The sequence below is a fragment of the Rhinoraja longicauda genome, chromosome 4 (genome assembly GCF_053455715.1).
Source record: "Rhinoraja longicauda isolate Sanriku21f chromosome 4, sRhiLon1.1, whole genome shotgun sequence".
Taxonomy (NCBI): domain Eukaryota; kingdom Metazoa; phylum Chordata; class Chondrichthyes; order Rajiformes; family Arhynchobatidae; genus Rhinoraja; species Rhinoraja longicauda.
In genome coordinates, this window is record NC_135956.1 from 10,530,420 (window position 1) to 10,556,415 (window position 25,996).

The following is a 25,996-nucleotide window of genomic DNA, read 5'->3' on the forward strand; positions in this document are numbered from 1 at the left end:
ATCTCAGGAGGAGATGAGACAGCCTATAGGGATGAAATCCAAAGGCTGGCAGCATGGTGTTCAGTGAACAATCTGGTCCTGAACTCCTCCAAAACAAAGGAACTTATAATTGACTTTAGAAAAACCAGTGTAGAATACGACCCACTCTACATCAATGGGGTCTGTGTGGAAAGGGTACCCGCTTTCAGGTTCCTGGGTACGCACATCGCAGAGGATCTTACCTGGTCTACCAACACCATCACCACAGTAAAGAAGGCACAGCAGAGACTCCACTTCCTGAGGATCCTCAGGAAAACCAACCTGCAGGAGAAGCTCATGTTGTCCTTCTATCGCTGCTCCATCGAGAGTGTGCTGGCATACTGTATAACCACGTGGTATGCCAGCTGCTCAGAAAAGGACAGGAAGGCCCTTCAGAGGGTCATCACGATGGCCCAGAAGATCATCGGCTGCTCACTGCCCTCCCTGGAGCACCTGTTCAGCCTACGCTGCCTCAGTAGAGCAGGCAAAATAATAAAAGATCCATCCCACCCCGGCCACCGTCTGTTTGTTCATCTGCCCTCTGGTCGACGTTTCAGGTCGATCAAATCCCGAACAAACAGACTTAAGAACAGTTTTTACCCCAGGGCCATACGAGAACTGAACACTACCTTTGCACTAGGCAACACCGTTAAAAAATCTTGTACTTAATATAATAGTATTTATGTATTTATTTGTTTTTGCATTTATTGCATATATGTTTGTACGCACCGTCAGGATTGGCTATTTTTTAATTTCGTTGTACTCGTTGCAATGACAATAAATGAATATTATTATTATTATAGTCGCAGTCTCTACGTGATGCAAATTTGTCCTGGAGGCAGACTGTGTGGTGGAGAAAGACTTTGTACTGCAGCCAACCGTGAAAGAAATGAAGCATCGGAATGCAAATTTGACAGTTTGCCTTCCCCTCGATAAATGACGTCAAGATTTACATACGGCCCTTATGCACCTGGTGACATCCATGTTTAGAAATAGCAGGCGACGTGAATAAGGAAGGCAATGAGATGTGTCTTTAAGCTTAAGTACCTATTCAGAAAATGTGATGTTTTTTCAGGTTAGTTGGTACAACTTCCAATATTTGTTTCCCTTTCCAGCCAAGTTTAATGAATCCAGGAAGTTAGATACAGTCTAAATAAAATATATGATAGAACTTTATTTATCCCAGGATGGAAATTGATCTGCCAACAGTTATAAAAACACAAAATACATAAAACATGAAATTAAAGTGACGAGTGGAAAGGATTGGGGGATGTGCAAAGATTTGGGGGGGGGAAGGAGGGGAGTCAGTCTCAGTCGACCCCACGACAGAAGGGGGAGGAGTTGTACAGTTTGATAGCCACAGGGAAGAAGGATCTCCTGTGGCGTTCTGTCCTGCATCTTGAAAGTTAGTCAAGCTGGCTTCAATATTATTTTTGTAGGAAGGTACTGCAGATGCTGATTTACACCAAAGATAGACACAAAATGCTGGGAGTAACTCAGCGGGTCAGGTAGCATCTCTGGAGAAAAGGAATAGGTGATGTATCGGGTTGAAAACCTTCTTCAGACTGAAGAAGAAAGCTAATGGCATGTTGGCCTTCATAACGAGAGGATTTGAGTACAGGAGTAAGGTCCTTCTGCAGTTGTACAGGGCCCTGGTGAGACCACATCTGGAGTATTGTGTGCAATATTGGTCTCCTAATTTGAGGAAGGACATCCTTACTATTGAGGCAGTGCAGTGTAGGTTCACGAGGTTAGTTCCCAGGATGGCGGGACTGTCATATGAGGAAAGATTGGAAAGACTGGGCTTGTATTCACTGGAGGATGAGAGGGAATCTTATAGAGATGTATAAAATTATAAAAGGAATGGACAAGCTGGATGCAGGAGAAAAATGTTCACAATGTTGGGGGAGTCCAGAACCAGGGACCACAGTCCAAGAATAAAGGGGAGGCCATTTAAAACTGAGGTGAGAAGAAAGTTGTGAATTTGTGGAATTCTCTGCCATAGAAGGCAGTGGAGGCCAATTCACTGGATGAATTTAAAAGAGAATTAGATAGAGCTCTAGGGGTGAGTGGAATCAAGGGATATGGAGAGATGGCAGGCACAGGTTACTGATTGTGGATGATCACCCATGATATCAATGAAATGGCCTCCTCCTGCACCTATTTTCTATGTAACCCTATCTCCAGAAGTGCTGCCAGGCCCACTGTGTTACTCCAGCATTTTGTGTCTATCTTCAAGATAATTTTACTGGATCCAGCAAGGCTAGTATTTATTAGCCATGCCTAACTGCACTTGAGGAGGTGATGATTTAGATTTTTTTTTTTTTAGATTTAGAGATACAGCACGGAAACAGGCCCCTTCGGCCCACCAAGTCCGCGCCGCCCAGCGATCCCCGCACATTAACACTATCCTACACACACTAGGGACAATTTTTACATTTACCCAGTCAATTAACCTACATACCTACATGATGTATATAACTTTATTGTCATTCAAAAACTATACACCAGACAAGTGCATATTTGAACGAAATTCCGTTGCATCTGGCTCACAATGTCACACCGAATAATAAAAATAGATAAAATAAAATGATGAAGGCCCCTCAGGTTAACATTACTTGCCAGCAATATGAAGGAGCTGGGAGCTTCAGGAATTGAACCCAGTTAAAGTAACAGTGATCCAGTTTCAGGAATGTGTGCAACTTGGATAGGGACATGCAAGTGTTGGTATCTGAGCTTTAATGCAAAGTGGATTAAATTTCCTGACGACAAGGAAGCTAAAAGATAGATCAACGGTACAATGGTACTTTATCTGTCACATGTATCGAGGTACAATAAAATCCATTTTGTGTACAGTTCAGTACAAGTATCACTGTAGACAATAGACAATAGGTGCAGGAGTAGGCCATTCGGCCCTTCGAGCCAGCACCACCATCATTCAATGTAATCATGGCTGATCATTCTCAATTAGTACCCCGTTCCTGCCTTCTCCCCATACCCCCTGACTCCGCTAACCTTAAGAGCTCTATCTATCTCTCTCTTGAATGCATTCAGAGAATTGGCCTCCACTGCATTCTGAGGCAGAGAATTCCACAGATTCTGTGCATGTACATAAGCACTTAGGTATATCTGGGGAAAGTATCTCAGATGCAGCACAAGTGTACAGCAGTAGTGTATCACTGAGACTGAGATGAGGACTGCAGCATGGAAGAGGCAAGTAATTCTCCAGAAAAAAGATACAAAGTGCCGGAGTAACTCAGCAGGTCAGGCTGCATCCCTGGAGAACATGGATAGGCAACGTTTCGGGTCAGGACACTTCATCAGAACCTCCTTCGCCTGAAGGAAGGTCCTGACCCGAAATGTCAGCTCTCAGTGATTTTTAGATGTGATGGGTGAGGGGGAATGGGGTCATACAGTTGCATCTCCTGAAACATAACCTTTGCTGGGGAATTAGCTGCAGGCACAAGGAACTAGAGAAGCTGGTTTACAACAACAAAAAGACTACAAAGTGCTGGGGTAACTCAGCAGGTCAGGCAGCATCTCTGAAGAACCTCCTTCACTTAAAGAAGGGTCCCCAACTGGAAATGTCACCTATCCATGCTGCCTGTGGTGGGCTGAATCACGAACAATGATGAGCCGGAGTACAGGAAGGAGAGAGAACTTACTGACAAGGTGTCAGGACAATGACCTCTCCCTCAATGTCAAAAAGACAAAGGAGCTAGTTACTGACTTCGGGATGCATGATGGACTACATGCCTCAACCAGCATCAATGGTGCAGATGTGGAAATGGTTGAGAGCTTCGTGTTTCTTGGTGTTAATATTACCAATGATCTCTTGTGGACTAACCACATTGACGAGTCAGTCAGCCAAGCAGACACACCTGTGCTTCTACTTCCTGAGTAGACTGAAGAAATTTGGTATTTATTCACAAAATGCTGGAGTAACTCAGCAGGTCAGGCAGCATCTCAGGAGAGAAGGAATGGGTGATGTTTCGGGTCGAGACCCTTCTTCAGAGTCTGAAGGGTCTCGACCTGAAGCGTCTTCCATTCCTTCTCTCCTGAGATGCTGCCTGACCTGCTGAGTTACTCCAGCATTTTGTGAATAAATACCTTCGATTTGTACCAGCATCTGCAGTTATTTTCTTACACAAAGAAATTTGGTAGGTCTCCAGTGACTCAAAAACTTCTCCAGACGCACCATGGGATGCGCATTGTCAGGATGCATCACAGCTTGGTTTGGGAACAGCTCTGCCCAAGACCGCAAGAAACTGCAAAGTTGTCCATGTAGCCCAGCCCATCACACATACCAGGTTGACTCCATCTACACTTCATGCTGCCTTGGAAAAGCAGCCAACACACTCAAAGACTTGTCCCACCCCTGCCGTTCCTCCTTCATCCTGCTCCTGTTGGGCGGAAGGTGCAGACACTTGAAAACGCGCCACCAGACTCAGGAACGGCTTGTTCCCCTCCATTATCAGGCTTCTGAATGGTCCTTCCATAAGCTAAGATAGCGTTCGATTCACCTCTACCCTATTGCAGGCGTTGGACGTTGTCGGCGGCAGCGGGAGCTTCAGGGGCGGTGGGGCCTTGTGATTGACCCACGATCAGCGGTCGATGAGAGGGGGGGGTGGGGGAGACAATGGGGACCCGGCCTGGGGAGACCGCCGGGAACAAAGGGGGACCTGGTGTGGGGGGACACTCTAGTATTAGAATCCTCTGCCGAGGGGGTAAGCCTGTGTTTGTTTGTTCGTTCCAGTGAAGGCGCTGTGCACACAGTCGCTTGTCTTTTCTTTCTTTTTTTCACATTTAATTTAATTTTAATTTCAAGTTTTCATGTACCTTGTGTGTGTGTTATGACTGTTGGCAGACCAATTTCTATCATAGTTCTATCATATTGTATCGTCGAAGGGACTAACACTACAATGTGCTACAATGCTGAAAACTATAACCTGCACTCTGTATCTTCCCATTTGCTCCATCTACCATGCATGGGTTTGAACTGATTTATGGCATATGATCTGTTTGGAGAACGTGCAGAACAAGTCTTTTCACTGTACCTCACTGCGCAACAATGATAAACCTAAACCCCTCGTTTTTGCTCATATCCCTGTAAACCTTTCCTATCCACAGACCTGTCCAAATGTTTTTTAAATGTGTTGTTATAGGACCTGCCTCAACTACTTCCTCTGGGAGCTCATTTCATACACCCAACACCCTGTGTGTGAAAAACTGATTCTCAGGTTCTTATTAAATATTTTCCTTCTCACCTTAAACTTGCATCTGCTGGTTTATAATTCCTCCACTCTGGGTAAGACTTTTGTTCCCCTCATTTTATGTACCTTATGTGTTTCGTCCATCTGAGTAATTAAAAATAACTTTACAGAGAACTACACAGAATCAAAGGCTCACCAAATTGGTACACAAATATCCAGTTTCTCAGATGTGGCTAGTTTAATAGGTGGGTCAGCTTCCTGTATCTTTTTATGTACAAAATAGTGCAAGGAATGCACTTCTCAGAGGCAGCACAGTAGCACAGCTGGTAGATCTGCTGCCTCCCAACACCTCAAGTTCCAGGTTCGGTTCTGACCTTGGGTGCTGCCTGTGTAGAGTTTGCATGCTGACCGCGGGGATCTCCTCCCACATCCCAAAGACGTGCTGGTTTGTAGGTTAATTGGCCTCTATAAAATTGACCCTAATGTGTGGGTAGTGGGAAAGCAGACTAGTGTTGATGGGTGTTGTCGGTCAATGTGGACCCAGTGGGCTGAAGAGTCTATTTCCATTGTGCATCTTTAAGCTAAGATACTTAAAGTAATTTTACAATCTTTTGCAATTGTTTACCAAATTTTACCAGAGTTGGAAAAAGTCCAAAACTCTAGACCATGTGGAAAGCAGGAAGTGCTGACATCATTGACGTTAATGCAAATATAGGACTGATGTTTAATAAAAACAAAAAAAGACAAGCCATTCAACAGGATTTGGAGCATGTCATCTCAATAACAATGAACATTTAAGGGATGAAGTTGTAGAACAGGAAAACAACACAAGGTGACATTATATTTTACAATGAGTTCGTAAGATAGAGGGTGCATTTGGGAGAGAGTGGAACTCATTGCCACAGATGGGTGGAGGCCAGGTCAGTGGACATTCGTAAGGCAGAGATAGACAAATTCTTGATTAGAACAAGTGTCAAGGGTTATGAGGAGAAGGCAGAAGAATGGGATTAGGAGGCAGAGATCAGCCATGATTGAATGGCGAAGTGGACTCGATGGGCCGAATGGCCCAATTCTACCCCTATAACTTGTGAACGTGGCATTTTTAATTAATTCTCTTAAAATTGCACTATTCCAATATATCTCTATATAGAACTCATAGTTATTTAGTTTTGCTTTACCATGTAATATTACTGAAAATAGATCTGGGATTCACTCATTTTCTTAAAGGTGAAGCAGAATATATTTTATTAATTTCTCTTCGTTGCACTTCATGTATTAACATCAATGACTTCCTGGTTGGGTATAAAACAACCAGGCACAATACCAATTTTAGCACATTCATCCACAACATGCCGTTATTACAATCATGCAATATCCAAATTCACTATCTTTACTCACTCTCTCCCAAATACACCCACTATCTTACAAACTCACTCTAAAATATTATCAATTCAACATGGACGAGTTCTGAACACCAGCAGTTTTCATGCTGGGGTTATTCATTAAACATTGATTGCACCACACTCTTCCTTCTGGCACCTTCAAGATTCAGAGGAAACCCAAGTTCTTCTCATTCAGATCAAAAGGGGCAACTCCATTCTGTTTCTACATTGAATGCTTCAGGTGACCACTGTGATGAAACTTTCCAATTATAACATTTATATCATATATATACAGCCGGAAACAGGCCTTTTCGGCCCTCCAAGTCCGTGCCGCCCAGTGATCCCCGTACATTAACACTATATTTATGTTATGTTAATAGATTTTCCTCCAAGACCGTATATACAGGTAGAAAGGAAGCATTGTATTCTTCTTCTGAAGGCTAGGATGAAATAGATCGAAATCCACTTTACGAATTTTGTTCAAATAATCATCAAGAATAACCTATGAAAAAGAAGTTCAATGTTTAAAAAACAAGTCCAAGTTCTCTTTGAAGGCACACATCATCCCCGAACCTCCTGAACAGCAGGCAGCACAGTAGCAGAAGAATTGCTGCCCTACTGCGCCAGAGACCTGGGTTCGATCCTAACTACAGATGTTGTCTGTACGGAGTTCGTATGTTCTCCCCGTGACCGCGGGGGTTTATTCCAGTTGCTCTGGTTTCCTCCCACACTCCAAAGACGTAGAGGTTTGGAGGTCAATTGGCTTCTGTAAATTGTCCCTGGTGTGTAGGATAAAACCAGTGTAGGGATGATCATGATCAGTGTGGACTCGGGACAAAGAGTCTGTTTCCACGCTGTACCTCTAAAGTAAACTAATAATACCATGACAGTACCCTCACTTGAACAGCTGCAGAAAAAAAGACACCTCACGACTATCTGCCCAAGAGCAATTCAAGCAATATCTACATTCTGTGAGCGAGTTTTTAATAATACATAGTTTATAAGACTTTAATTGAATCCGTGATGCATTTGCAAACTAAAGTTTACAAAGCTATATAAATGAGCAATTGCAACAGCTAACAAGAAGTTGGACAAAGTGGTAGGCTTTATGTGCACAACAAAAGAAATGGAGATGAAGTGGTTTAGGAATGTAATTCTGAACCTTTGTCAGTTAGAGCCATTGAGTCAGGCAAGAGATTGTGCATCTACCTGATCTATTCTTCTCATGATTTTATACACCTCTAAGATCACCTCTCATCCTCCCACGCTCCAAGAAATAGAGTCCCAGCCTACTTAACCTGTAACTCAGACCCTCGAGTCCTGGTAACATCCTCGTAAATCTTCTTTGTACCCTTTCCAGCTTGACAACATCTTACCTCTAATATGGTGCCCAGGACACAATACTCTAAATGCAGCCTAACCAATCTATCTATATTATTATATTATTATATTACTAAAACTCCCATCCTGTATGTTTATGTATTTGTATGTATGCGAGTTCCCGAAATGCAGCCAAACGGTACACGATAGCACAACAATTTTAGGTCCACCTTCCTCACCATTGGCCTGCGGTGTGCTGTAGCAAGTTTTTTTCAAATTGTTGTTATATTTTAAAAGTTGTTCACTTTATGAACTTTATAATGTGAATGTGCCCGGCAGCCGCTGCGCCTGCGCAGTTGTGGCCCGTTGATCTAATACTTACGTGTTCATCTTGCGTCACAACAGTAAGATGGCCGCCGGATCCACGCATGCGCAGTTGCGGGAGGGTTGCCAGGGAGGACCGGCGCACGTCCCGGGTGCGGTCGAGGGGGGAGAGGATAGGGGAGAGGAAGCCACTGACCCCGGGTGGCCAGCCAGCGGCCGTCTTGTTTGGGGGAGTGGGGAGGGAAGCGCAATTAAAGTCGTACATGTGGCCTTGCCCAGGAAGCGCGAGGTAAAAATTGAGTCAATGCAAGGGAGGTTGGTTTGTGTGATGGTCTGGGCTGCGTCCACAATTAGTTACAATTTCTTGGAGCTGTTCCCAAATCAAGCTGTGACGCATCCCAATAAAATGCTTCCGATGGAGCATCTGTAGAAGTTGGCGAGAGTTGGAGGGGACATGCCGAAATTCCTAAGACTTCTAAGGAACTATTGCCTGCTGAAATGACACTGGAGAAGAATGATCCGTCCTGATTGTTTCAAAGGTTCCAAACTGGATGAAGGTGACAAACCGATCTTGACAAAGGTATTTAGTTACTGTGGCAAGAGCAGAAAACTGATTGGACTTTAGGGAAACATAGGAACAAACATTTAAAAGATACCTGGATGAATCCTTAAAGTGTACAAAGCACAGGACAGTGGACCACTAGCTGGGATGTAGAAGTGTGGCACAGTGGCACAGCTGGTATAGCTGATGCCTCACAGTGCCAGAGACCCAAGTTCAATCCTGACCTAGGGTGCTGTCATTGTGGAGTTTGCTCATTCTCCCTGTGACTGCCTGGGTTTCCCCCCCCACATCTAAAAGGCGTGCGGGTTTGCAGGTTATTTGGTCTTTGTAAATTGCTCTTAGTGTTAGGGAGTGTATGAGAAAGTGGGATAACAGCAGTGTGAACGGGTTATCCGTGGTTGGCATGGACTCAGTGGATCGAAGGGCCTGTTTTCATTCTATATCACTAAAGTGTACCTTTCATTGAAAACAAGAGGTTATAATATGTATCTTTCAATCAATTGGACCTGGGAGCTGTAGCACATACAAGAAGCAGTAAAATGAAGTATAGAAATAATGGTGAGATAACTTACCGTTTGCAAAAATGCTGGGTAGGCCCTCAAAGGAACATTTTTACAGAAGGATCTGGCCTGAAAAAATAAAGTTATTAAGGAATATTTCATCTGTTAGTGATAACAATTACAGTAGATTAAATAAAGTTAAATGGAAATAAAGAAAAACGTAAGGAAAGAATAAATTGAGTTATTGAAAAAAACCGAGCTGGGAAGAAATTGAAGGGGGGGGGGGAGATAGAAAATGAAAACCAGAAAGACATGGCAACAAGACAGATATGAGTGATAGGAGTAGAATCAGGCCTTTCGGCTCATCAAGTCTACTCCACCATTCAATCATGGCTGATCTCTCACTCTCCCTCCTAACCCCATTCTCCTGCTTTCTCCCCATAACCCCTGACACATGTACTAATCAAGAATCTATCTATCTGCCATAAAAATATCCAGACTTGACCTCCACAGCCTTCTGTGGCAGAATTCCACAGATTCACCACCCTCTGACTAAAGAAATTTCTCCTCTTCCGAAAAGAAAGTCCTTTACTTCTGAGGCTATGACCTGTAGTCCTAGACTCTCCCACTAGTGGAAACATCCTCTCCACCTCCACTCTGTCCAAGCCTTTTACTATTCCATGGAGTGTCCCACAGCCAAAGGCAGGGAGAACATCAGGAAAAAATATATATATAACAAAGGTAATACATACGTGTTCAAGGTGCACATGAGCCTGACTTGCCACATCAAATACCACATCCCTCACATGCTTTTCACGATTCCCTCGAATGAAATCCTCTTGCGATGCACCATGCTGGAAGAATAAAACCAAAGCAAATGGAACAGTAAGTAAAGTCAGATTAGGACACAGTACTAAGAAGTTCTTCTGATAAGTGGTCACTAATCTGAAGTACTGTTTCTCTTTCCACAGATGCTCTCTCATGTGCTGAATTTTTCCGGAGCTCTCTAAAGTAGTGATTGCTGCTCAGTCCATCACAGGTACTGACCGGCCTACTATCAAAGGGATCTACAGGAGTCGCTTCCTCAAAAAGGCAGCCAGCATCATCAGAGACCCACGCCACTCTGGCCATCAGGAAGGTATTATAGGCGTCTGAAAACTGTAACGTCCAGGTTCAGAAGCAGTTTCCTCCATGCAACCATCAGGCTCTTGAACACTACAAACTTCAAATGGGCACTGAACTATATACTGTAGACTTGGGGTGTTATTTTTGGCGGCATTATCGTTGTTTATTTATTTATCTGTTTGTTTTTCTCATTTTTGGGGGGTTTTATTGTGGCCTTTAAAGAGTACTATGTTTTGCATATCTGTTGTAAGTAAGAATGTCATTGTTCTGTTTCAGGACATAGAAAATAGGTGCAGGAAGAGGCCATTTGGCCCTTCGTGCCAGCACCGCCATTCATTGTGATCATGGCTGATCATCCACAATCAGAAACCTGTGCCTGCCTTCTCCCCATATCCCTTGATTCCACTAGCCCCTAGAGCTCTATCCAACTCTCCTTTAAATTCATCCAGTGAATTGGCCTCCACTGCCTTCTGTGGCAGAGAATTCCACAAACTCACAACTCTCTGGGTGAAAAAGTTTTTTCTCATATCAGTTTTAAATGGCCTCCCTTTTATTCTTAGACTGTGTGGCCCCTGGTTCTGGACTTCCCCAACAATGGGAACATTTTTCCTGCATCTAGCTTGTCCAGTCCTTTTATACGTTTCTATAAGATCCCCTCTCATCCGTCTAAATTCCAGTGAATGAAACAATTAAATACTCTTGACATCCCTAAAATTAGTCGTTATTGACTAATACACAGCATCATGTTGTGCTGTATGGCAACAACCTGGTACTCATAGGTATGAGATGCATGAACCTTCATCCCTCCATTAAGCCACACAGCATAAGACTCTGATTAGGACAAAATGCTTGTGCTGAAAATACGCCAGTGTAGATCATCCCAAAGGTAGTGCAGCTCTCATCAATGACTAAATTCCAATAGTCATGGTCATATTCCTATATTGTCGCTAGTGTGCAGGATAGTCCAGAGTCAGTCATAGAGTGATACAGTGTGGAAAAATGTTCTTTGCCAACTTGCCCACACCGGCCAACATGTCCCAGCTACACTGGTCCCACCTGCCTGCGCTCGGTCCATATCTCTCCAAACCTAACCTATCCATGTACATGTCTAACTGTTTCTTAAATATTGGGATAGTCCCAGCCTCAACTACGTCCTCTGACAGCTTGTTCCATACACCCACCACCCTTTGCGTGAAAACGTTACCCCTCAGATTCTTATTCAATCTATTAAACCCTATGTAGAATCATCTTTCACGTTTCCTCCACAAATGCCACATTTAAGAATCTCAGAAACTTTAGGAGATTAGCTACTTCCCTCTACCATCCCACAGAAATTATGAACATTTTCAGAACCATTTCACCCTTTTCTAGCTTCAAGCTCCATCTGCAAAAGCAACATCTGCCAGGTTTACCAGGCTAGAGACAAAATGCTGGAGTAACTCAGTGGGACAGGCGGCATCTCTGGAGAGAAGGAATGGGCGACGTTTCTTGTCGAGACCCTTCTTCAGTCTCGATCCGAAACGTCACCCATTCCTTCTCTCCAGAGATGTTGCCTATCCTGCTGAGTTACTCCAGCATTTTGCATCTATCTTCGATTTAAACCAGCATCTGCAGTTCCTTCCTACAGGTTTACCAGGCTGTCAAGTGAGCCGTAAAAGCTGCATGCTCCCAAATGTCTAAAATATTAATAAATTGAAATCTTAAGTGTGGAGTTTGCATGTTTTCCCTTTGACAGCATGAATTTCCACTAGATGCTCTGGTTTCATCCCACATCACAGACGTGTGGGTTTGTTGGTTTATTGGCCTCTGTAATTGCCCCTTTTATCCCACAAAAATGGACACAATGGGCCCATGGGCCTGTTTCCATGCTGTATCTCGAAACCAAATTAATCAAGAGACTATTTCCTTACGATTCTTAAAGCTAGAGGTGTCCTGGGCTGAATTTAAAATCCAAGATCCACTGATCTGTAAAGTAAATACTGTTCACTTGAGAGAATGAAACTAATTATTTTTACAGAAGATAGACAGAAAATGCTGGAGTAACTCAGCGGGACAGGCAGCATCTCTGGATAGAATGAATAGGTGACGTTTTGGGTCTCGACCCTTCATCGTACCTGATGAAGGGTCTCGACCCGAAACACACCTATTCCTTTCCCCAGAGATGCTGCCTGTCCCACTGAGTTACTCCAGCATTTTCTGTCTATCTTTGATGTAAACCAGCATCTGCAGTTCCTTCTTACACAAATTATTTGTACCATTCTTTAAACATTCATCTTGCTCAAAATACTAAGATGATGAATTATTTTCCAAAAGTGAAACGATGTAAATTTACCAGCAGGCAAATGTCCAACGGAAGGTAAACTTTGCGTCGCATACTATGATAGGGAGCTGCCCGCAGACACGTCACTATTCCCTGAGCTTTTCCAATATGGCTGGCTGCATGGTCAGCATGGACATCCCTTACACCTGCAAGAGAAACAGATACAGTCACGTACTGATATGAATCGCCAACGTCGGGTGCAGTTGAAAACAAAGTCTGATAACTTCCACACTCAGGGATAGTTTCTTCCCAGCACAGGATCAGGCAACAGAACAGTCTTCTTCAACTTGAGAACAGCAGGTACATCAGCAACGTTTAAGAAACATTTGGACAGGTACATGGATAGGACAGTGTTAGAGGGAAATTAACCAAATGCAGGCAGGTGGGACTTGTGTAAATGGAACTTGCGGGCAAGTTGGGTCGAAGAGCCCGTTTTACTCTAGGGAGCAATCCTGACCTCCCATCCACCACAGTGGAGACTTTCAAACGTTCATTAATTGGACTTTACCTTGCACTAAACGTTATACATTTTATCCGGTATCGGTACACTGTGGACGGCTTGATTGTAATCATGTATAGTCTTTTCGCAGACTGGATAACACGCAACAAAACGCTTTTCACTGTACCTCGGTACCCGTGACTATAATACATAGATATATAGACATTAGGTTTAGGAGGAGGCCATTCGGCCCTTCGAGCCAGCACCGCCATTTAATGTGATCATGGCTGATCATCCACAATCAGTACCCCGTTCCTGCCTTCTCCCCATATCCCTTGATTCTGCTAGCCCTAAGAGCTCTATGTAACTCGCTTTTGAATAATAAATTAAAGTAACATAATTTAATATAATATAATAAATTAAAATAAGCATGACGACGTCATGCAAAACAAAAGTTTAGTTTATTGTCACGTGTACTCAGGTACAGTGAGAAACGTTTTTGTTCCCACTAGCATTGGGGTTACCAACTGGAGTCTTTTTGTTTATTATATACTTTTCTACAGATATTCTGTTTACAGTACTGTCATGCTGCTGCAAGTATGAATTTCATTGTCCCCTTATCGGTACGTGTGATAATTAAACACTCTTGACTCTCTTGAAAGGGCAGCGCAGATACTCAAGTCCGTGTAGCAACACGTACAAAAATTTGATTCTGACCGTCAGTTTTGTGTGTGGTGCTTACATGTTTTCCCTGGGTCTCCGCGTGGGTTTGCTGTGGATGTACCAGTTTCCCAAAGAAGTGTAGTTTGTTAAGCTAATTGGCTAATGTAAATTACTCAAGTATTGGTTTAAATAAAATAGATGAGGTTTAGCAACGCAAGCACAATCAGGCTGCAAACGACAAGTTGTAAACAGTTTCCTTACCTAATACTTCCAAAAGTAGGTAGAAGAATGATGACTGAGTATTCTCTGCAGAGGCTTCTAGCTCTTGGATATTTTTATAAGCTTTCTCATTCAGGTTCTTTTCCTGAAATTTACAGTTGAGGAATACACTTAATTTGAACGATTCTGTCTTTCACCTAAAATAAAAATACATTGCTACAGACTATCAATTTCTTATTATCAATATATTATTCTGTCCAAGACCCAAATTTCTTAGAGTTGCCATGCCATTTTTATCATTTGTTGTTGAGCTTAGAGCATGAGCAATTTGCAACAGTGAAGCAGCTCATTAATTATTTGGTATTTGTTTTAGCTGCACACACGTCAAAGTGAGGCAATTATCCTGCCCCTCTATTTATGACCACATGACTTGGCCATCTGTGGCAATGAATGAGTTCAAACACTCACCATATGCTAACCCACTCACTCTTGTAGACTATGCTTTACTAACCACTCCCTCAGCGTGTCCTGCCACCTTCAAAAAAATTCTGCACATCTACATGGGGATCTCTTTATCCCCGATTAAGCCTGAGCCATTCAATCTGCACGTTCCACACTTACCAGCCATATTTCTACCATTATCCTTGTCAATGTCACAAATTTGCCACCCTCTTAGTTTAGTTTAGAGATACAGCGCAGAAACGGGCCCTTCGGCCCACCGAGTCCGCACCGACCCCCGCACATTAACACTATCCTACACACACTAGGGACAATTTACACATATCAAGTATACAAACCCAAGTCAATTAACCTACAAACCTGTACGTCTTTGGAGTGTGGGAGGAAACCGAAGATCTCGGAGAAAACCCATGCAGTCATGGGAAGAATGTACAAATTCCCACAACCGTAGTCGGGAACGAACCCGGGTCTCTGGTGCTGCAAGCACAGTGAGGCAGCAACTCTACTGCTGCGCCACCGTGTCACCCAAACTCTGACTAAAGAAATTCCTCCATCTTTTGAAAGGTACGTCCTTTTATTCTGAGGACGAGAAAGAACCGCTAATACATCTACAATCTAGCATTGTCGGTAAGATCCCACATTCCTGGAACCAGGCTAATAAATATCTTCTGCGCACTCTGAAATCTTCACACGCATGTAAAAATATAGAGGCCAAAATTTTTAAAGCAGTTCTCCACTTGTGTTCCAATCAATGTTCTAGATTTGGCATACCCTCTCTGCTTCTGGAGTCTCTCTCCTTATTTATGAAACCCAGGATCCCATTTAGGTTCAGAAGTTCACAAGTTATAAGAGTAGAATTAGGCCATTCGGCCCATCGAGTCCACTCTGCCATTCAATCATGGCTGATCTCTGCCTACTAATCCCATTCTCCTGCCTTCTCCCCATATCCCTCGACACCGTTCCAATCAAGAATTTGTCTATCTCAGCCTTAAAAATATCCACTGATTTGGCCTCCACAGCCCTCTACCCCTCCACAGATTAACTACCCTCTGACTAAAGAAGTTCCTCCTCACCTCCTTTCTAAAAGAGCGCCCTTTTAATTCTGAGGCTATGACCTCTAGTAATAGACTCTTCCACCAGTGGAAACATCCTTTCCACACCCACTCTATCTATGCCTTTCATTAATATATTCCTTTATTCGTCCCACACCTGGGAAATTTACAGTTACAGATTACACTGTAAGTTTCAATGAGGTCCCCTCCTCACCTTCTAAACTCCAGGAAGTAGAGGCCCAGTGCTGTCAAACGCTCACTATATGCTAACCCCTTCATTCCTGGAATCATTCTTGTAAACTATGCTTTACTAACCATTCCCTCAGCGTGTCCTGCCACCTTAAAAAAAAATCTGCACATGCAGATCTCTTTATCCCCAATGAAACATGAGCCATTCAATCTGCACGTTCCACACTTATCTGACACTTTTCTATCATTATCCTTGTCAATGTTCATTTGGCATCTCTGCCACTTTTAAAATGTCTTCCTCCAATCTCAGACATCAAAAGAGCAATCAATTGAAATTTTCATCTCCGTGCTATTACCAAAATGCGTTAAAATGTAATCTATTTCCCTCCTGGGATAAAGTTCTATCGTATCGCATTGTATCGTAATATCCACGACAGGTTATAAAGAGCTGTGTGTGTTGTGGCGATCGGCTCACTGACTCCCTCCCTCATTAGGACGAGATTAAGGACGAGCAAGCGGTCCTCCATTTCGCGGCACAGCAGAACGTGTGATCAAACTTGAACACCATGACAACTTACAACCTTCAACTACTTCGCAGCATCAAACACGAGGTTAATCTTTCTGAAGGTACATGAAGGTACAAAGAAGACTTACCCGCTCATCTATAATTCTCAGAAACCATCGCTTGGTCAGCTTGTGTTTTCTTATTGCCTGGCAATGCCAAAAACAGACATCTTAAGGGTGCAAGTATAATCATTTCCTTTTCTAAAGTAATGGCAATAAATGTGTGCAATTTCCATAGCAGCATGCATACACACCAATGCTGAATTTTCCACCACTATATTATTTTGCACTAGCTAACATATTAAGAAATTGGATGAAGGAAATTCTTCATCAACTACTGTCATATTTTTGTCAACAACATCCACATTACACGTAAAATGGGTGGCACGGTGGTGCAGTGGTAGAGTTGCTGCCCTACAGGGCTTACAGCACCAGAGACCTGGGTTTGGTCATGGCTACGGGTGCTGTACTGTACGGAGTTTGTACGTTCTCCCCGTGACCGCGTGGGTTTTCTCCGGGATCTCCGGTTTCCTCCCACACTCCAAAGACATACAGATTTCTCGGTTAATTGGCTGGATATAATTCTAAAATTGTCCCTAGTGTGTGTAGGATAGTGTTAGTATGCGTGGATCGCTGGTCTGTGTGGACTCGGTGGGCCAAAGGGCATGTTTCCAGGCTGTATCTCTAAACTAAACTAAACATGTCAGATTGTAGGAATAGTTAATTTACTGGATGATTGAGCTTTTTATTGTTTACAGGGTATGGATTATCCTGGCAATGCCATTGCTTATTGTCCATTCCTTGTTACCCATGAACTGAGAAGACAATTCAGGGACAATACAGAGGTGTGTCTGGAGTCTGCAGTGACTAGTGGGGTGCTGCAAGGCTCAGTGTTGGGACCCGTTATTTACAATATCTATTAACGATTTATAGAAAGGAATTAAATGAAACATCTCCAAATTTGCGGCTGACACAAAGCTGGGTGGCAGTGCAAGCTGCGAGGAGGATGTTATGAGGCTGCAGGATGACTTGGACAGATTGGGTGAGTGGGCAGATGCAGTATAATGTGGATAAATGTGAGGTTATCCACTTTGGTGGCAAGAACAAGAAGGCAGGTTATGATCTGAATGGTAGACACAAAATGCTGAAGTAACTGAATTATCTGAATGGTGTCAGATTAGGGAAAGGGAAGGTGCAACGAGACCTGGGTGTGCTTGTACATCAGTCACTGAAAATAAGCATGCTGGTGCAGCAAACAGTGAAGAAAGCTAATGGCATGTTGGCCTTCCTAGTGAGAGGATTTGAGTACAGTAAGGAGGAACAAGGAGGTCCTACTGCTGTTGTACAGGGCGCAGGCGAGACCGCACCTGGAGTATTGTGTGCAGTTTTGCTCTCCTAATTTGAGGAAGGACATTCTTGCTATTGAGGGAGTGCAGCCTAGGTTCACCAGGTTAATTCCCGGGATGGCAGGACTGACATACGATGAAAGAATGGATCGACGGCTTGTAGTTTAGAGGGATGAGAGGGGATCTTACAGAAACATATAAACTTCTTAAGGGATTGGACAGGCAGGAAAAATGTTCCCCATGTTGGGGGAGTCCTAAACCAGGGGTAACAATTTAGGAATAAAGGGTCGGCCATTTAGGACTGAGACGAGGAAAAACTGTTGTGAATCTGTGGAATTCTCTGCCACAGAAGGCAGTAGAGGCCAATTCACTGGATGTTTTCAAGAGAGTGTTAGATTTAGCTCTTAGGGCCAATGGAATCAAGAGATATGGGGAGAAAGCAGGAACAGGCTACTGATTCTGGCTGATCAGCCATGATCATATTGAATGGCGGTGCTGGCTCGAAGGGCCAAATGGCCCACTCCTGCAACTATTTTCTATGTTTCTATGAGTCACTGAAGGCCAGACCAGGAAAAATGGCTGGTCTCTGTCCCCAAAGGACGCAAATGGACAGTTGAGTTTTTTTGATCCTGGATTTTGTCTTCAAGTTAAATTACTTCAATTTAAATTCCCAGCTGCCACGAAGGAATTAAAGCCCATGTCTATAAATCAATAGTAGAGAAATAGTAGAGAAATCTGGTTGACAATAATTTTACTATACTGCTTTACATGAACACCACAACGAGACTCCACCAAGTGGTGGCTTTTGAGCTGCAGGTATGTTGCAGTTACAGTTTAGTCTATTGTATTAATTAGTTTACTGTATTAATTTATTTTTTCTATTCTGTTTTGTAGTTTAGCACAATCCGCAGGCATTGCCACTTTCATTTCACTGTACATCTTGTATATGTATGTGACAAATAGACTTGACTTGATTGTCACGTGTACCGAGGTACAGCAAAAAGCTTTTATTGCGTGCTATCCAGTCAGCAGAAGGACAATACCTGGTTACAATCGAGCCATTTACAGTGTACAGATACATGATAAGGGAATAATGTCTAGTGCAAGGTAAAGCCAGCAAAAGTCCGATCAAAGGGTCAACAATGAGGTAGACAGTAGTTCAACACTGCTCTCAGGTTGCAGTAGGATGATTCAGTTGCCTGATAACAGCTGGGATGAAACTGTCCCTGAATCTGGAGGTGGGCGTTTTCACACTTCTATACCTATTGCCTGATGGGAGAGGGGAGAAGAGGGAGTGGTCAGGGTACGTTAGGATTCAAGTATGCTTGAAACTTTAAATGTTTTAGGTGTGAATGATGAAATTATGTGCTCCATCTCGTCAGACTTGTTTTCGGGTCCTGCTCCAGTCTGTTGCCCGTACCACTTTAGATTTCATGACTCATTGTCACTGTCAGAGAATAGCTCCAGCTCAGCAAGAGGAGGCCATTTGGAATGCTGAGGCCAGACCAGTTTTAAAGAGCCGCTCACTGCACAAAACATTAACCAACGTTAACTCGCGTTCTCTGCCAGCAGCTCTTGCAGCTGCTGCTTCTGTGGTACCACAGGTCATGAGTTCTAGGAGCGGAATTAGGCCATACGGCCCATCAAGTCTACACCGCCATTCAATCACGGCTGATCTATCTCTCCCTCTCAACCCCATTCTCCTGCCTTCTCCCCATAACCCCTGACACAGGTACAAATATCCTCCAGGCCCTGCTGCTGCAGCCACTGTGGAAAGCAAAGCACTGTGTGAGTCACTACAAGGCAGGAAGCCCCAAGTGCTGGCCCGCTGCCTTTTTAAAAGATTGTTAGCGTCAAATACGTTGAACTTGTGTCAATGGACATTGAACTGCTTTTAAACTTCTCTGATAATAAGTGACATAAAATGATTGAAATAGATATAAATATTTTTTTTTAACTGTTCTTAATTGCCATCACATCTAATACGTTTTAAGTAAAATAAAGAAACCTTCAATACACAGCAGCTGAGCCTGGTCCTAAATGGGAAACGATGACAAGCAGAATCCTGAAATCTGTGTCTTGTAGTTTAAAATAATTATATTTCATGAAAGGTTTTGTAAGACTAGGCCCAGAATAGCTCAAAAAATTAATCAAAGTAGCCCAAAGCAAGGAGAATCTGTCCTTTTAGCTAATCACAGGCAGATCAGAACACAACCAACCCCAGAAATAAGCACTATTCTACTTACTAAAAGGCCTATGCAGAACATGTTAGTTAAAAAAAATGATCTACCTTCCATAGCTCTAAGGCAATAGGCTGGTGAGGAGGGTTATCAGTGTAAACGTCTTCAATGAGTTGCCTCCAAAACTGCATCCTCATGAGACCGATTGTTTTCTGGGATACAACATCTTGCACCTTACAGGAGGAAAGCAAGAAACAAGGAATTAGGAACATTTGTGTTGCACAGGGTGAAGCTTTTATTTAAGTAAACCACATTCTTGTTTTTTTTTTATACAGTTTACAAAATGCCATACATTGAGCACAGGAAGTCATCATCAAGTGTACTCAATTTAAGTCAGGCAAGGTTAGCGATAGACACAAAAAGCTGGAGTAACTCAGCAGGCCAGGCAGCATCTCTGGAGAGAAGAAATGGGTGACGTTTCGGGTCGAGACCCTTCTTCAGACCCGACCCATCTCGACCCAAAATGTCACCCATTCCTTCTCCCCAGAGATGCTGCCTGTCCCGCTGAGTTACTCCAGCGTTTTGTGTCTATCTTCGGATTTAAACCAGCATCTGCAGTTCCTTCCTAGGCAAGGTTAAACGTTTAGAGTGGAAAAGGAATCCCTTTTTAATAACCCCTTTTTAATGTACATTTAATCCAAAAAAAATCACACGGAAAATTACTTACAGGAAACTATTTGCTGAAGTTACTGATAATATTCACCATTAGCTTGGAATTTTAAAAACAGTATGAACAACTAGTGCTTCCATTGGCTTACTGGCAAATATGGAGAATAATCACTTTATAGAAAATGATTTGTGAAATTGTTGGCTGTCAAACACGTTTTACTTCTTGGCTGGGAGATTCTGACTGTCATTAATGCAAGCTTACATGTTTATTTTAGATCATAAGATCATAAGTGAATGCCGAATTAGGCCATTCAGCCCGTCAAGTCGACTCCACCATTCAATCGTGGCTGATCTATATCTCTCCCTCCTAACCCCATTCTCCGGCCTTCCACCCATAACCTCTGACACCAGTACTGATCAAGAATCTATCTATCTCTGCCTTAAATATATCCATTGACTTGGCCTCCACAGCCTTCTGTGGCAAAAAAAAATCCACAGCTTCATCACCCTCTGACTAAAGAAATTCCTCCTCATCTCTTTCCTAAATGAATGTCCTTTAATTCTGAGGCAATGACCTCTGGTCCTAGACTCTCCCACTAGTGGAAACATCCACTCGATCCAAGCCTTTCACTATTCTGTACGTTTCAATGAGGTCTCCACTCATTCTTCTAAACTCCAGCGAGTACAGGCCCAGTGCCGACAAACACTCATCATCATATGTCAACCTACTCATTCCTGGGATCATTCTTGTAAACCTCCTCTGGACCCTCGCCAGAACCAGCACGTCCTTCCTTGGATATGGTGCCCAAAATTGCTCGCAATTTTAGTTTATTGTCACTTGTCCCAAGGTACAGTGAAAAGCTTTGAAGGAAAGCATGTCTGAAGGAACATCATGCTATTCGTAAAACACCACTCAGAAGGGAGAATTATGAGTTTAATAAACACACACATTTGCAGGAGCTATTCAGATCACTTGCCTGAGCCAACTCCACATTGAAGGCTCGCAGTGCAAAAACTGAGCGGCGATATTCTGAAGAAAGCAGCAGAGATGATAGGAAACCTTCATGGTCTCGATTTCTACGCAAGGAAAGAAAAACATTGATTCAAGCATTCGAAAATAAAGGAAATGCCACCTCAAAAGTTAACATGGGACCTGAAGTACTGAACAAAAACAGAAAATGCAGGAAACACTCAGTCGATCGGGTAACATATCTGGGGAGTGAAAACAAAGAGCAAATGCGTCGAATCAAAGAGTTTTCAAGACAGGGAAGCCAGAGTAACAAAAGTCTTCCAATCTTATTTAACCCCCTCCCCACAACTATCCCCCCCCCCCCCCCCCCCGCTGAACTTGCACCCATTCCTCCCTTTCCACAAAATGTCATCCTCTGCAACTCATCAATCCTTCTGTCGCCCATCTTGCTTTCTCTGGCCTTTCTTCCAATCGTCTGCCTATCAAACCCCGTCCCCTTGCCTGGGTCCACCTATTACTTGCCACGCTTAATCCTGACTCCCCTCTCTTCCAGCTTTCTTCCTCTTCACCAGTCTGAAGAAGGGTCCTGACTCAAAACATGATCTTCAGCGATGCTGCCTGACCCACTGAGTTACTGCAGCAGTTTGTGTACTTTTGTGTAAACCAACATCTGCAGTTCCTTGTTTCTACCTCCTCCTGCAACTCATTCCATATATACACATAGACAATAGATGCAGTAGTAGGCCATTTGGCCCTTCGTGCCAGCATCGCTATTCAATGTGATCATGGCAGATCATTCACAATCGGTACCCCGTTCCTGCCTTCTCCCCATATTCCTTGAATCCGCTAGCCCTAAGAGCTGGATCTAACTCTCTTTTGAATGCATCCAGTGAATCGGCCTCCACTGTCTTCTGAGGCAGAGAATTCCACAAATTCACAACTCTGTGTGAAAAGGTTTTTCCTCATCTCGGTTCTAAATGGCCTACCCCTTATTCTTCAACTGTGGGCCCTGGTTCTGAGCTCCCCCAACATCGGGAACATGTTTCCTGCATCTAGCGTATCCAATCCTTTAATAATTTTATATGTTTCTATAAGATCCCCCCTCATCCTTCTAAATTTCAGTGAATACAAGCCCAGTCACTCCATTCTTTCATTATATGACAGTCCCGCCATCCCGGGAATTAACCTCGTGAACCTATGCTGCACTCCCTCAATAGTAAGAATGTCCTTCCTCAAATTACCCACCATTATCTGAGTGAAAACGTGGCCCCTCAGGCTCCTGGTAAATCTTTCCCATCTCACCTGAAACTTACACCCTCTTGATTCCCCTACTCTAGGAATAAGACTCTGCATTTACCCTATCTATTCACCTCATGATTTTGTACACCACTAAAGATCATCCTTCGCCCTCCTGCACATTAAGGAATAAAGTCCTAGCCTGTTCAACCTCTCCCGATAGCTCAGGCCTTTCAGGAATGGCAACATCCTTGTAAATCTTCTCTGTACTCTTTCCAACTTAACAACATCCTTCCTGTGGCAGGGTATCCAAAACTAAACACAACACTCCAAATATGGTCTCACCACCATTTAAAACCCTGAAATTGGTGTCAGAATAATGAAAAAACCATCGTCTTCTCCAGTCAGTATAACTCGGGTGCAAAGGTAACCAAACATCACCCATTCCTTCTCTCCTGAGATGCTGCCTGATCTGCTGAGTTATTCCAGCATTTTGTGAAATAAATTTCATTAATGGGTGGTGAATCTGCGGAATTCATTGAAACAGACAGCTATGGAGACCATCAATGGATACTTTTAAAGAGGAAATTCACAGGGTCACAGGGAAATGGGGTGTCGGTGAACGTGAGGGAAGGGGTGAGGGGAGGGTGTGCTACAGGGGAATAGGGTGAAGGGGAAGAGTGAGGGGAGGGGGGAATGGTGGTGAGAGGAAGAGGATGGTAGTAGCAGCTACAGGGGAGGGTGAAGGGGGGCAGAGGGTGAAGTGGGGGGACAGGGTGAAGGGAGATAGGGTGAAATGGGGGGGAGAGGGTGAAGATGAAGGGTGAAGCGATGATGGGGGGGTTGAGCGGAGGGTGTAGTACAGGGGAATACGGTGAAGGGGAGGGGGGGGAATGAAGGTGAAGAGTGAGGGTGAGTTGAGGGGGGATGAAGGTTAAGGGTGAAGAGAGGAGAAGAGGAAGGGTGCTACAGAGGAGGGGTGAAAGGGGGCAGTGAAGGGGAATAGGGTGAAGTGGGGGGAGAGGGTGAGGGTGTCGAGGTGATTGGGGGGAGGGGAGGGTGTGCTACAGGGGAATAGGGTGAGGGGAGGGGGTGGGATGAAGGTGAAGGGTGAGTGGAGGGTGAGGATGATGGGGCTATGGGGGGGAGGGCTACAGGGGAGGAGAGGGCGAAGGGGGGAGAGGGCGAAGGGGGGGGAGAGGGCGAAGGGGGGGGAGAGGGCGAAGGGGGGGAGAGGGCGAAGGGGGGGAGAGGGCGAAGGGGAGAGGGCGAAGGGGGGAGAGGGCGAAGGGGGGGGATAGGGCGAAGGGGGGGAGAGGGCGAAGGGGGGGGAGAGGGCGAAGGGGGGGAGAGGGCGAAGGGGGGGGAGAGGGCGAAGGGGGGGAGAGGGCGAAGGGGGGGAGAGGGCGAAGGGGGGGAGAGGGCGAAGGGGGGGGAGAGGGCGAAGGGGGGAGAGGGCGAAGGGGGGGAGAGGGCGAAGGGGGGGAGAGGGCGAAGGGGGGGAGAGGGCGAAGGGGGGGAGAGGGCGAAGGGGGGGAGAGGGCGAAGAGGGTGAAGGGGAGAGGGTGAAGGGGGGAGAGGGCGAAGGGGGGAGAGGGCGAAGGGGGGGAGAGGGTGAAGGGGGGGAGAGGGTGAAGGGGGGGAGAGGGCGAAGGGGGGGAGAGGGCGAAGAGGGTGAAGGGGAGAGGGTGAAGGGGGGGGAGGGCGAAGGGGGGAGAGGGCGAAGGGGGGAGAGGGCGAAGGGGGGGAGAGGGCGAAGGGGGGGAGAGGGCGAAGGGGGGGAGAGGGTGAAGGGGGGGAGAGGGCGAAGGGGGGGAGAGGGCGAAGAGGGTGAAGGGGAGAGGGTGAAGGGGGGGAGAGGGTGAAGGGGGGAGAGGGTGAAGGGGGGAGAGGGTGAAGTGGGGGAGAGGGTGAAGTGGGGGAGAGGGTGAAGTGGGGGAGAGGGTGAAGGGGGGGAAAGGGCGAAGGGGGGGAGAGGGTGAAGGGGGGGGAGGGGGTGCGGCCACAGCACAAGACCCCGGGCCTGACCTGACGAGCTGCAGGCAGTAGCCGTGCTCGTGCTCGCGCGCCGCGGCCCCGGTGTTTGACGCCGCGAGCACGCGCACCGCCGCCCCCGCCCCCGCCCCGGCCCCGGCGAGCAGCCCGTGACGTAGAGCGAGGACGCGCCCGGGCCTCCCGCCCGCCGCCGCCGCCGCCGCCAGCACCATCGTCCCGGCCCGCCGCTCAAACCCCTCCCCCGCCGCCGCCCCCGCGGTCCGTCCGCTCCAACCCTTCGCACGGAAACAAGAGGCGATCACAAAGATTCCCCTCTCCCTCCTTCTTCCTCATTTTCCCCTCTTCTCCTTCTTCCCTCTTGTCCACTCTTCTCTCCTCTTCTTCTCCCCTCTCCCTCCTTCTCCCCTCTTTTGTGGTGTGTACAATCATGAGAGGAATAGGGCAGTCACAAAATGCTGGAGTAAATCAGTAAATCAGTGGGACAAATCATGGGTGACATTTCGGGTCGATACCCTTCTTCAGACTAGAGTCAGGGGAAAGGGAAACCAATATAGAACAAGATATTCTTACTTGCAGCAGCACAACACATATGTAAACATGGTATTCTTTGCTGTTGTGTTGTATTTCATATTATTGAAGGGTCTCGACCCGAATCATTACTCATTCCTTCTCTCCAGATGCTGCCTGTCCTGCTGAGTTACTCATAGAAAATAGGTGCAGGAAGAGGTCATTTGGCCCTTCGAGCCAGCACCGCCATTCATTGTGGTCATGGCTGATCATCCACAATCAGTAACCTGTGCCTGCCTTCTTCCCATATCCCTTGATTCCACTAGCCCCTAGAGCTCGACCTAACTCTCTTTTAAATTCATCCAATTGGCCTCCACTGCCTTCTGTGGCAGAGAATTTCACAATTTCACAACTCTCTGAGTGAAAAAGTTTCTTCTCACCTCCGTTTTATATGGCCTCCCCTTTATTCTTAGACTGTGGCCCCTGGTTCAGGACTCCCCCAACAATGGGAACATTTTTCCTGCATCTAGTTTGTCTAGTACTTTTATAATTGTATATATTTCTATAAGATCCCCTCTCATCCTTCTAAACTCCAGTGAATACAAGCCTTGTCTTTCCAATCTTTCCTCATATTTCCTCCACCATTTTGTGTCTACCTTCGATTTAAACCAGCATCTGCAGTTCTTTCCTACACATGAGAGAAGTAGATCAGGTAGACGCAGAGTCTTTTACCCAGGTCAATCG

The 25,996-nt window shown here is 45.0% G+C and overlaps 1 protein-coding gene across 2 annotated transcripts; it reads right to left on the reverse strand.

Moving 5' to 3' along the window:
- Positions 1-5,954: 5,954 nt before the first annotated feature.
- ndufaf6 (NADH:ubiquinone oxidoreductase complex assembly factor 6) lies at positions 5,955-24,936 on the reverse strand. 2 transcript variants are annotated; one of them, XM_078398493.1, is made up of 9 exons: positions 24,779-24,936; positions 21,522-21,621; positions 19,986-20,108; positions 16,440-16,496; positions 14,128-14,230; positions 12,777-12,910; positions 10,072-10,173; positions 9,392-9,448; positions 5,955-7,115 (listed from the first exon to the last, which is right to left on the reverse strand). In XM_078398493.1, exons 3-9 carry the CDS (start codon positions 20,070-20,072, stop codon positions 6,987-6,989), a joined length of 669 nt encoding a protein of 222 aa, XP_078254619.1. In that variant the 5' UTR covers positions 20,073-20,108; positions 21,522-21,621; positions 24,779-24,936; the 3' UTR covers positions 5,955-6,986. The 2 variants fall into 2 exon arrangements, with proteins under 2 accessions (XP_078254619.1, XP_078254618.1); XM_078398492.1 differs by lacking the exon at positions 24,779-24,936 and having other exon boundaries at positions 5,955-6,887; positions 6,975-7,115; positions 21,522-21,617.
- Between the last annotated feature and the right edge of the window lie 1,060 nt (positions 24,937-25,996).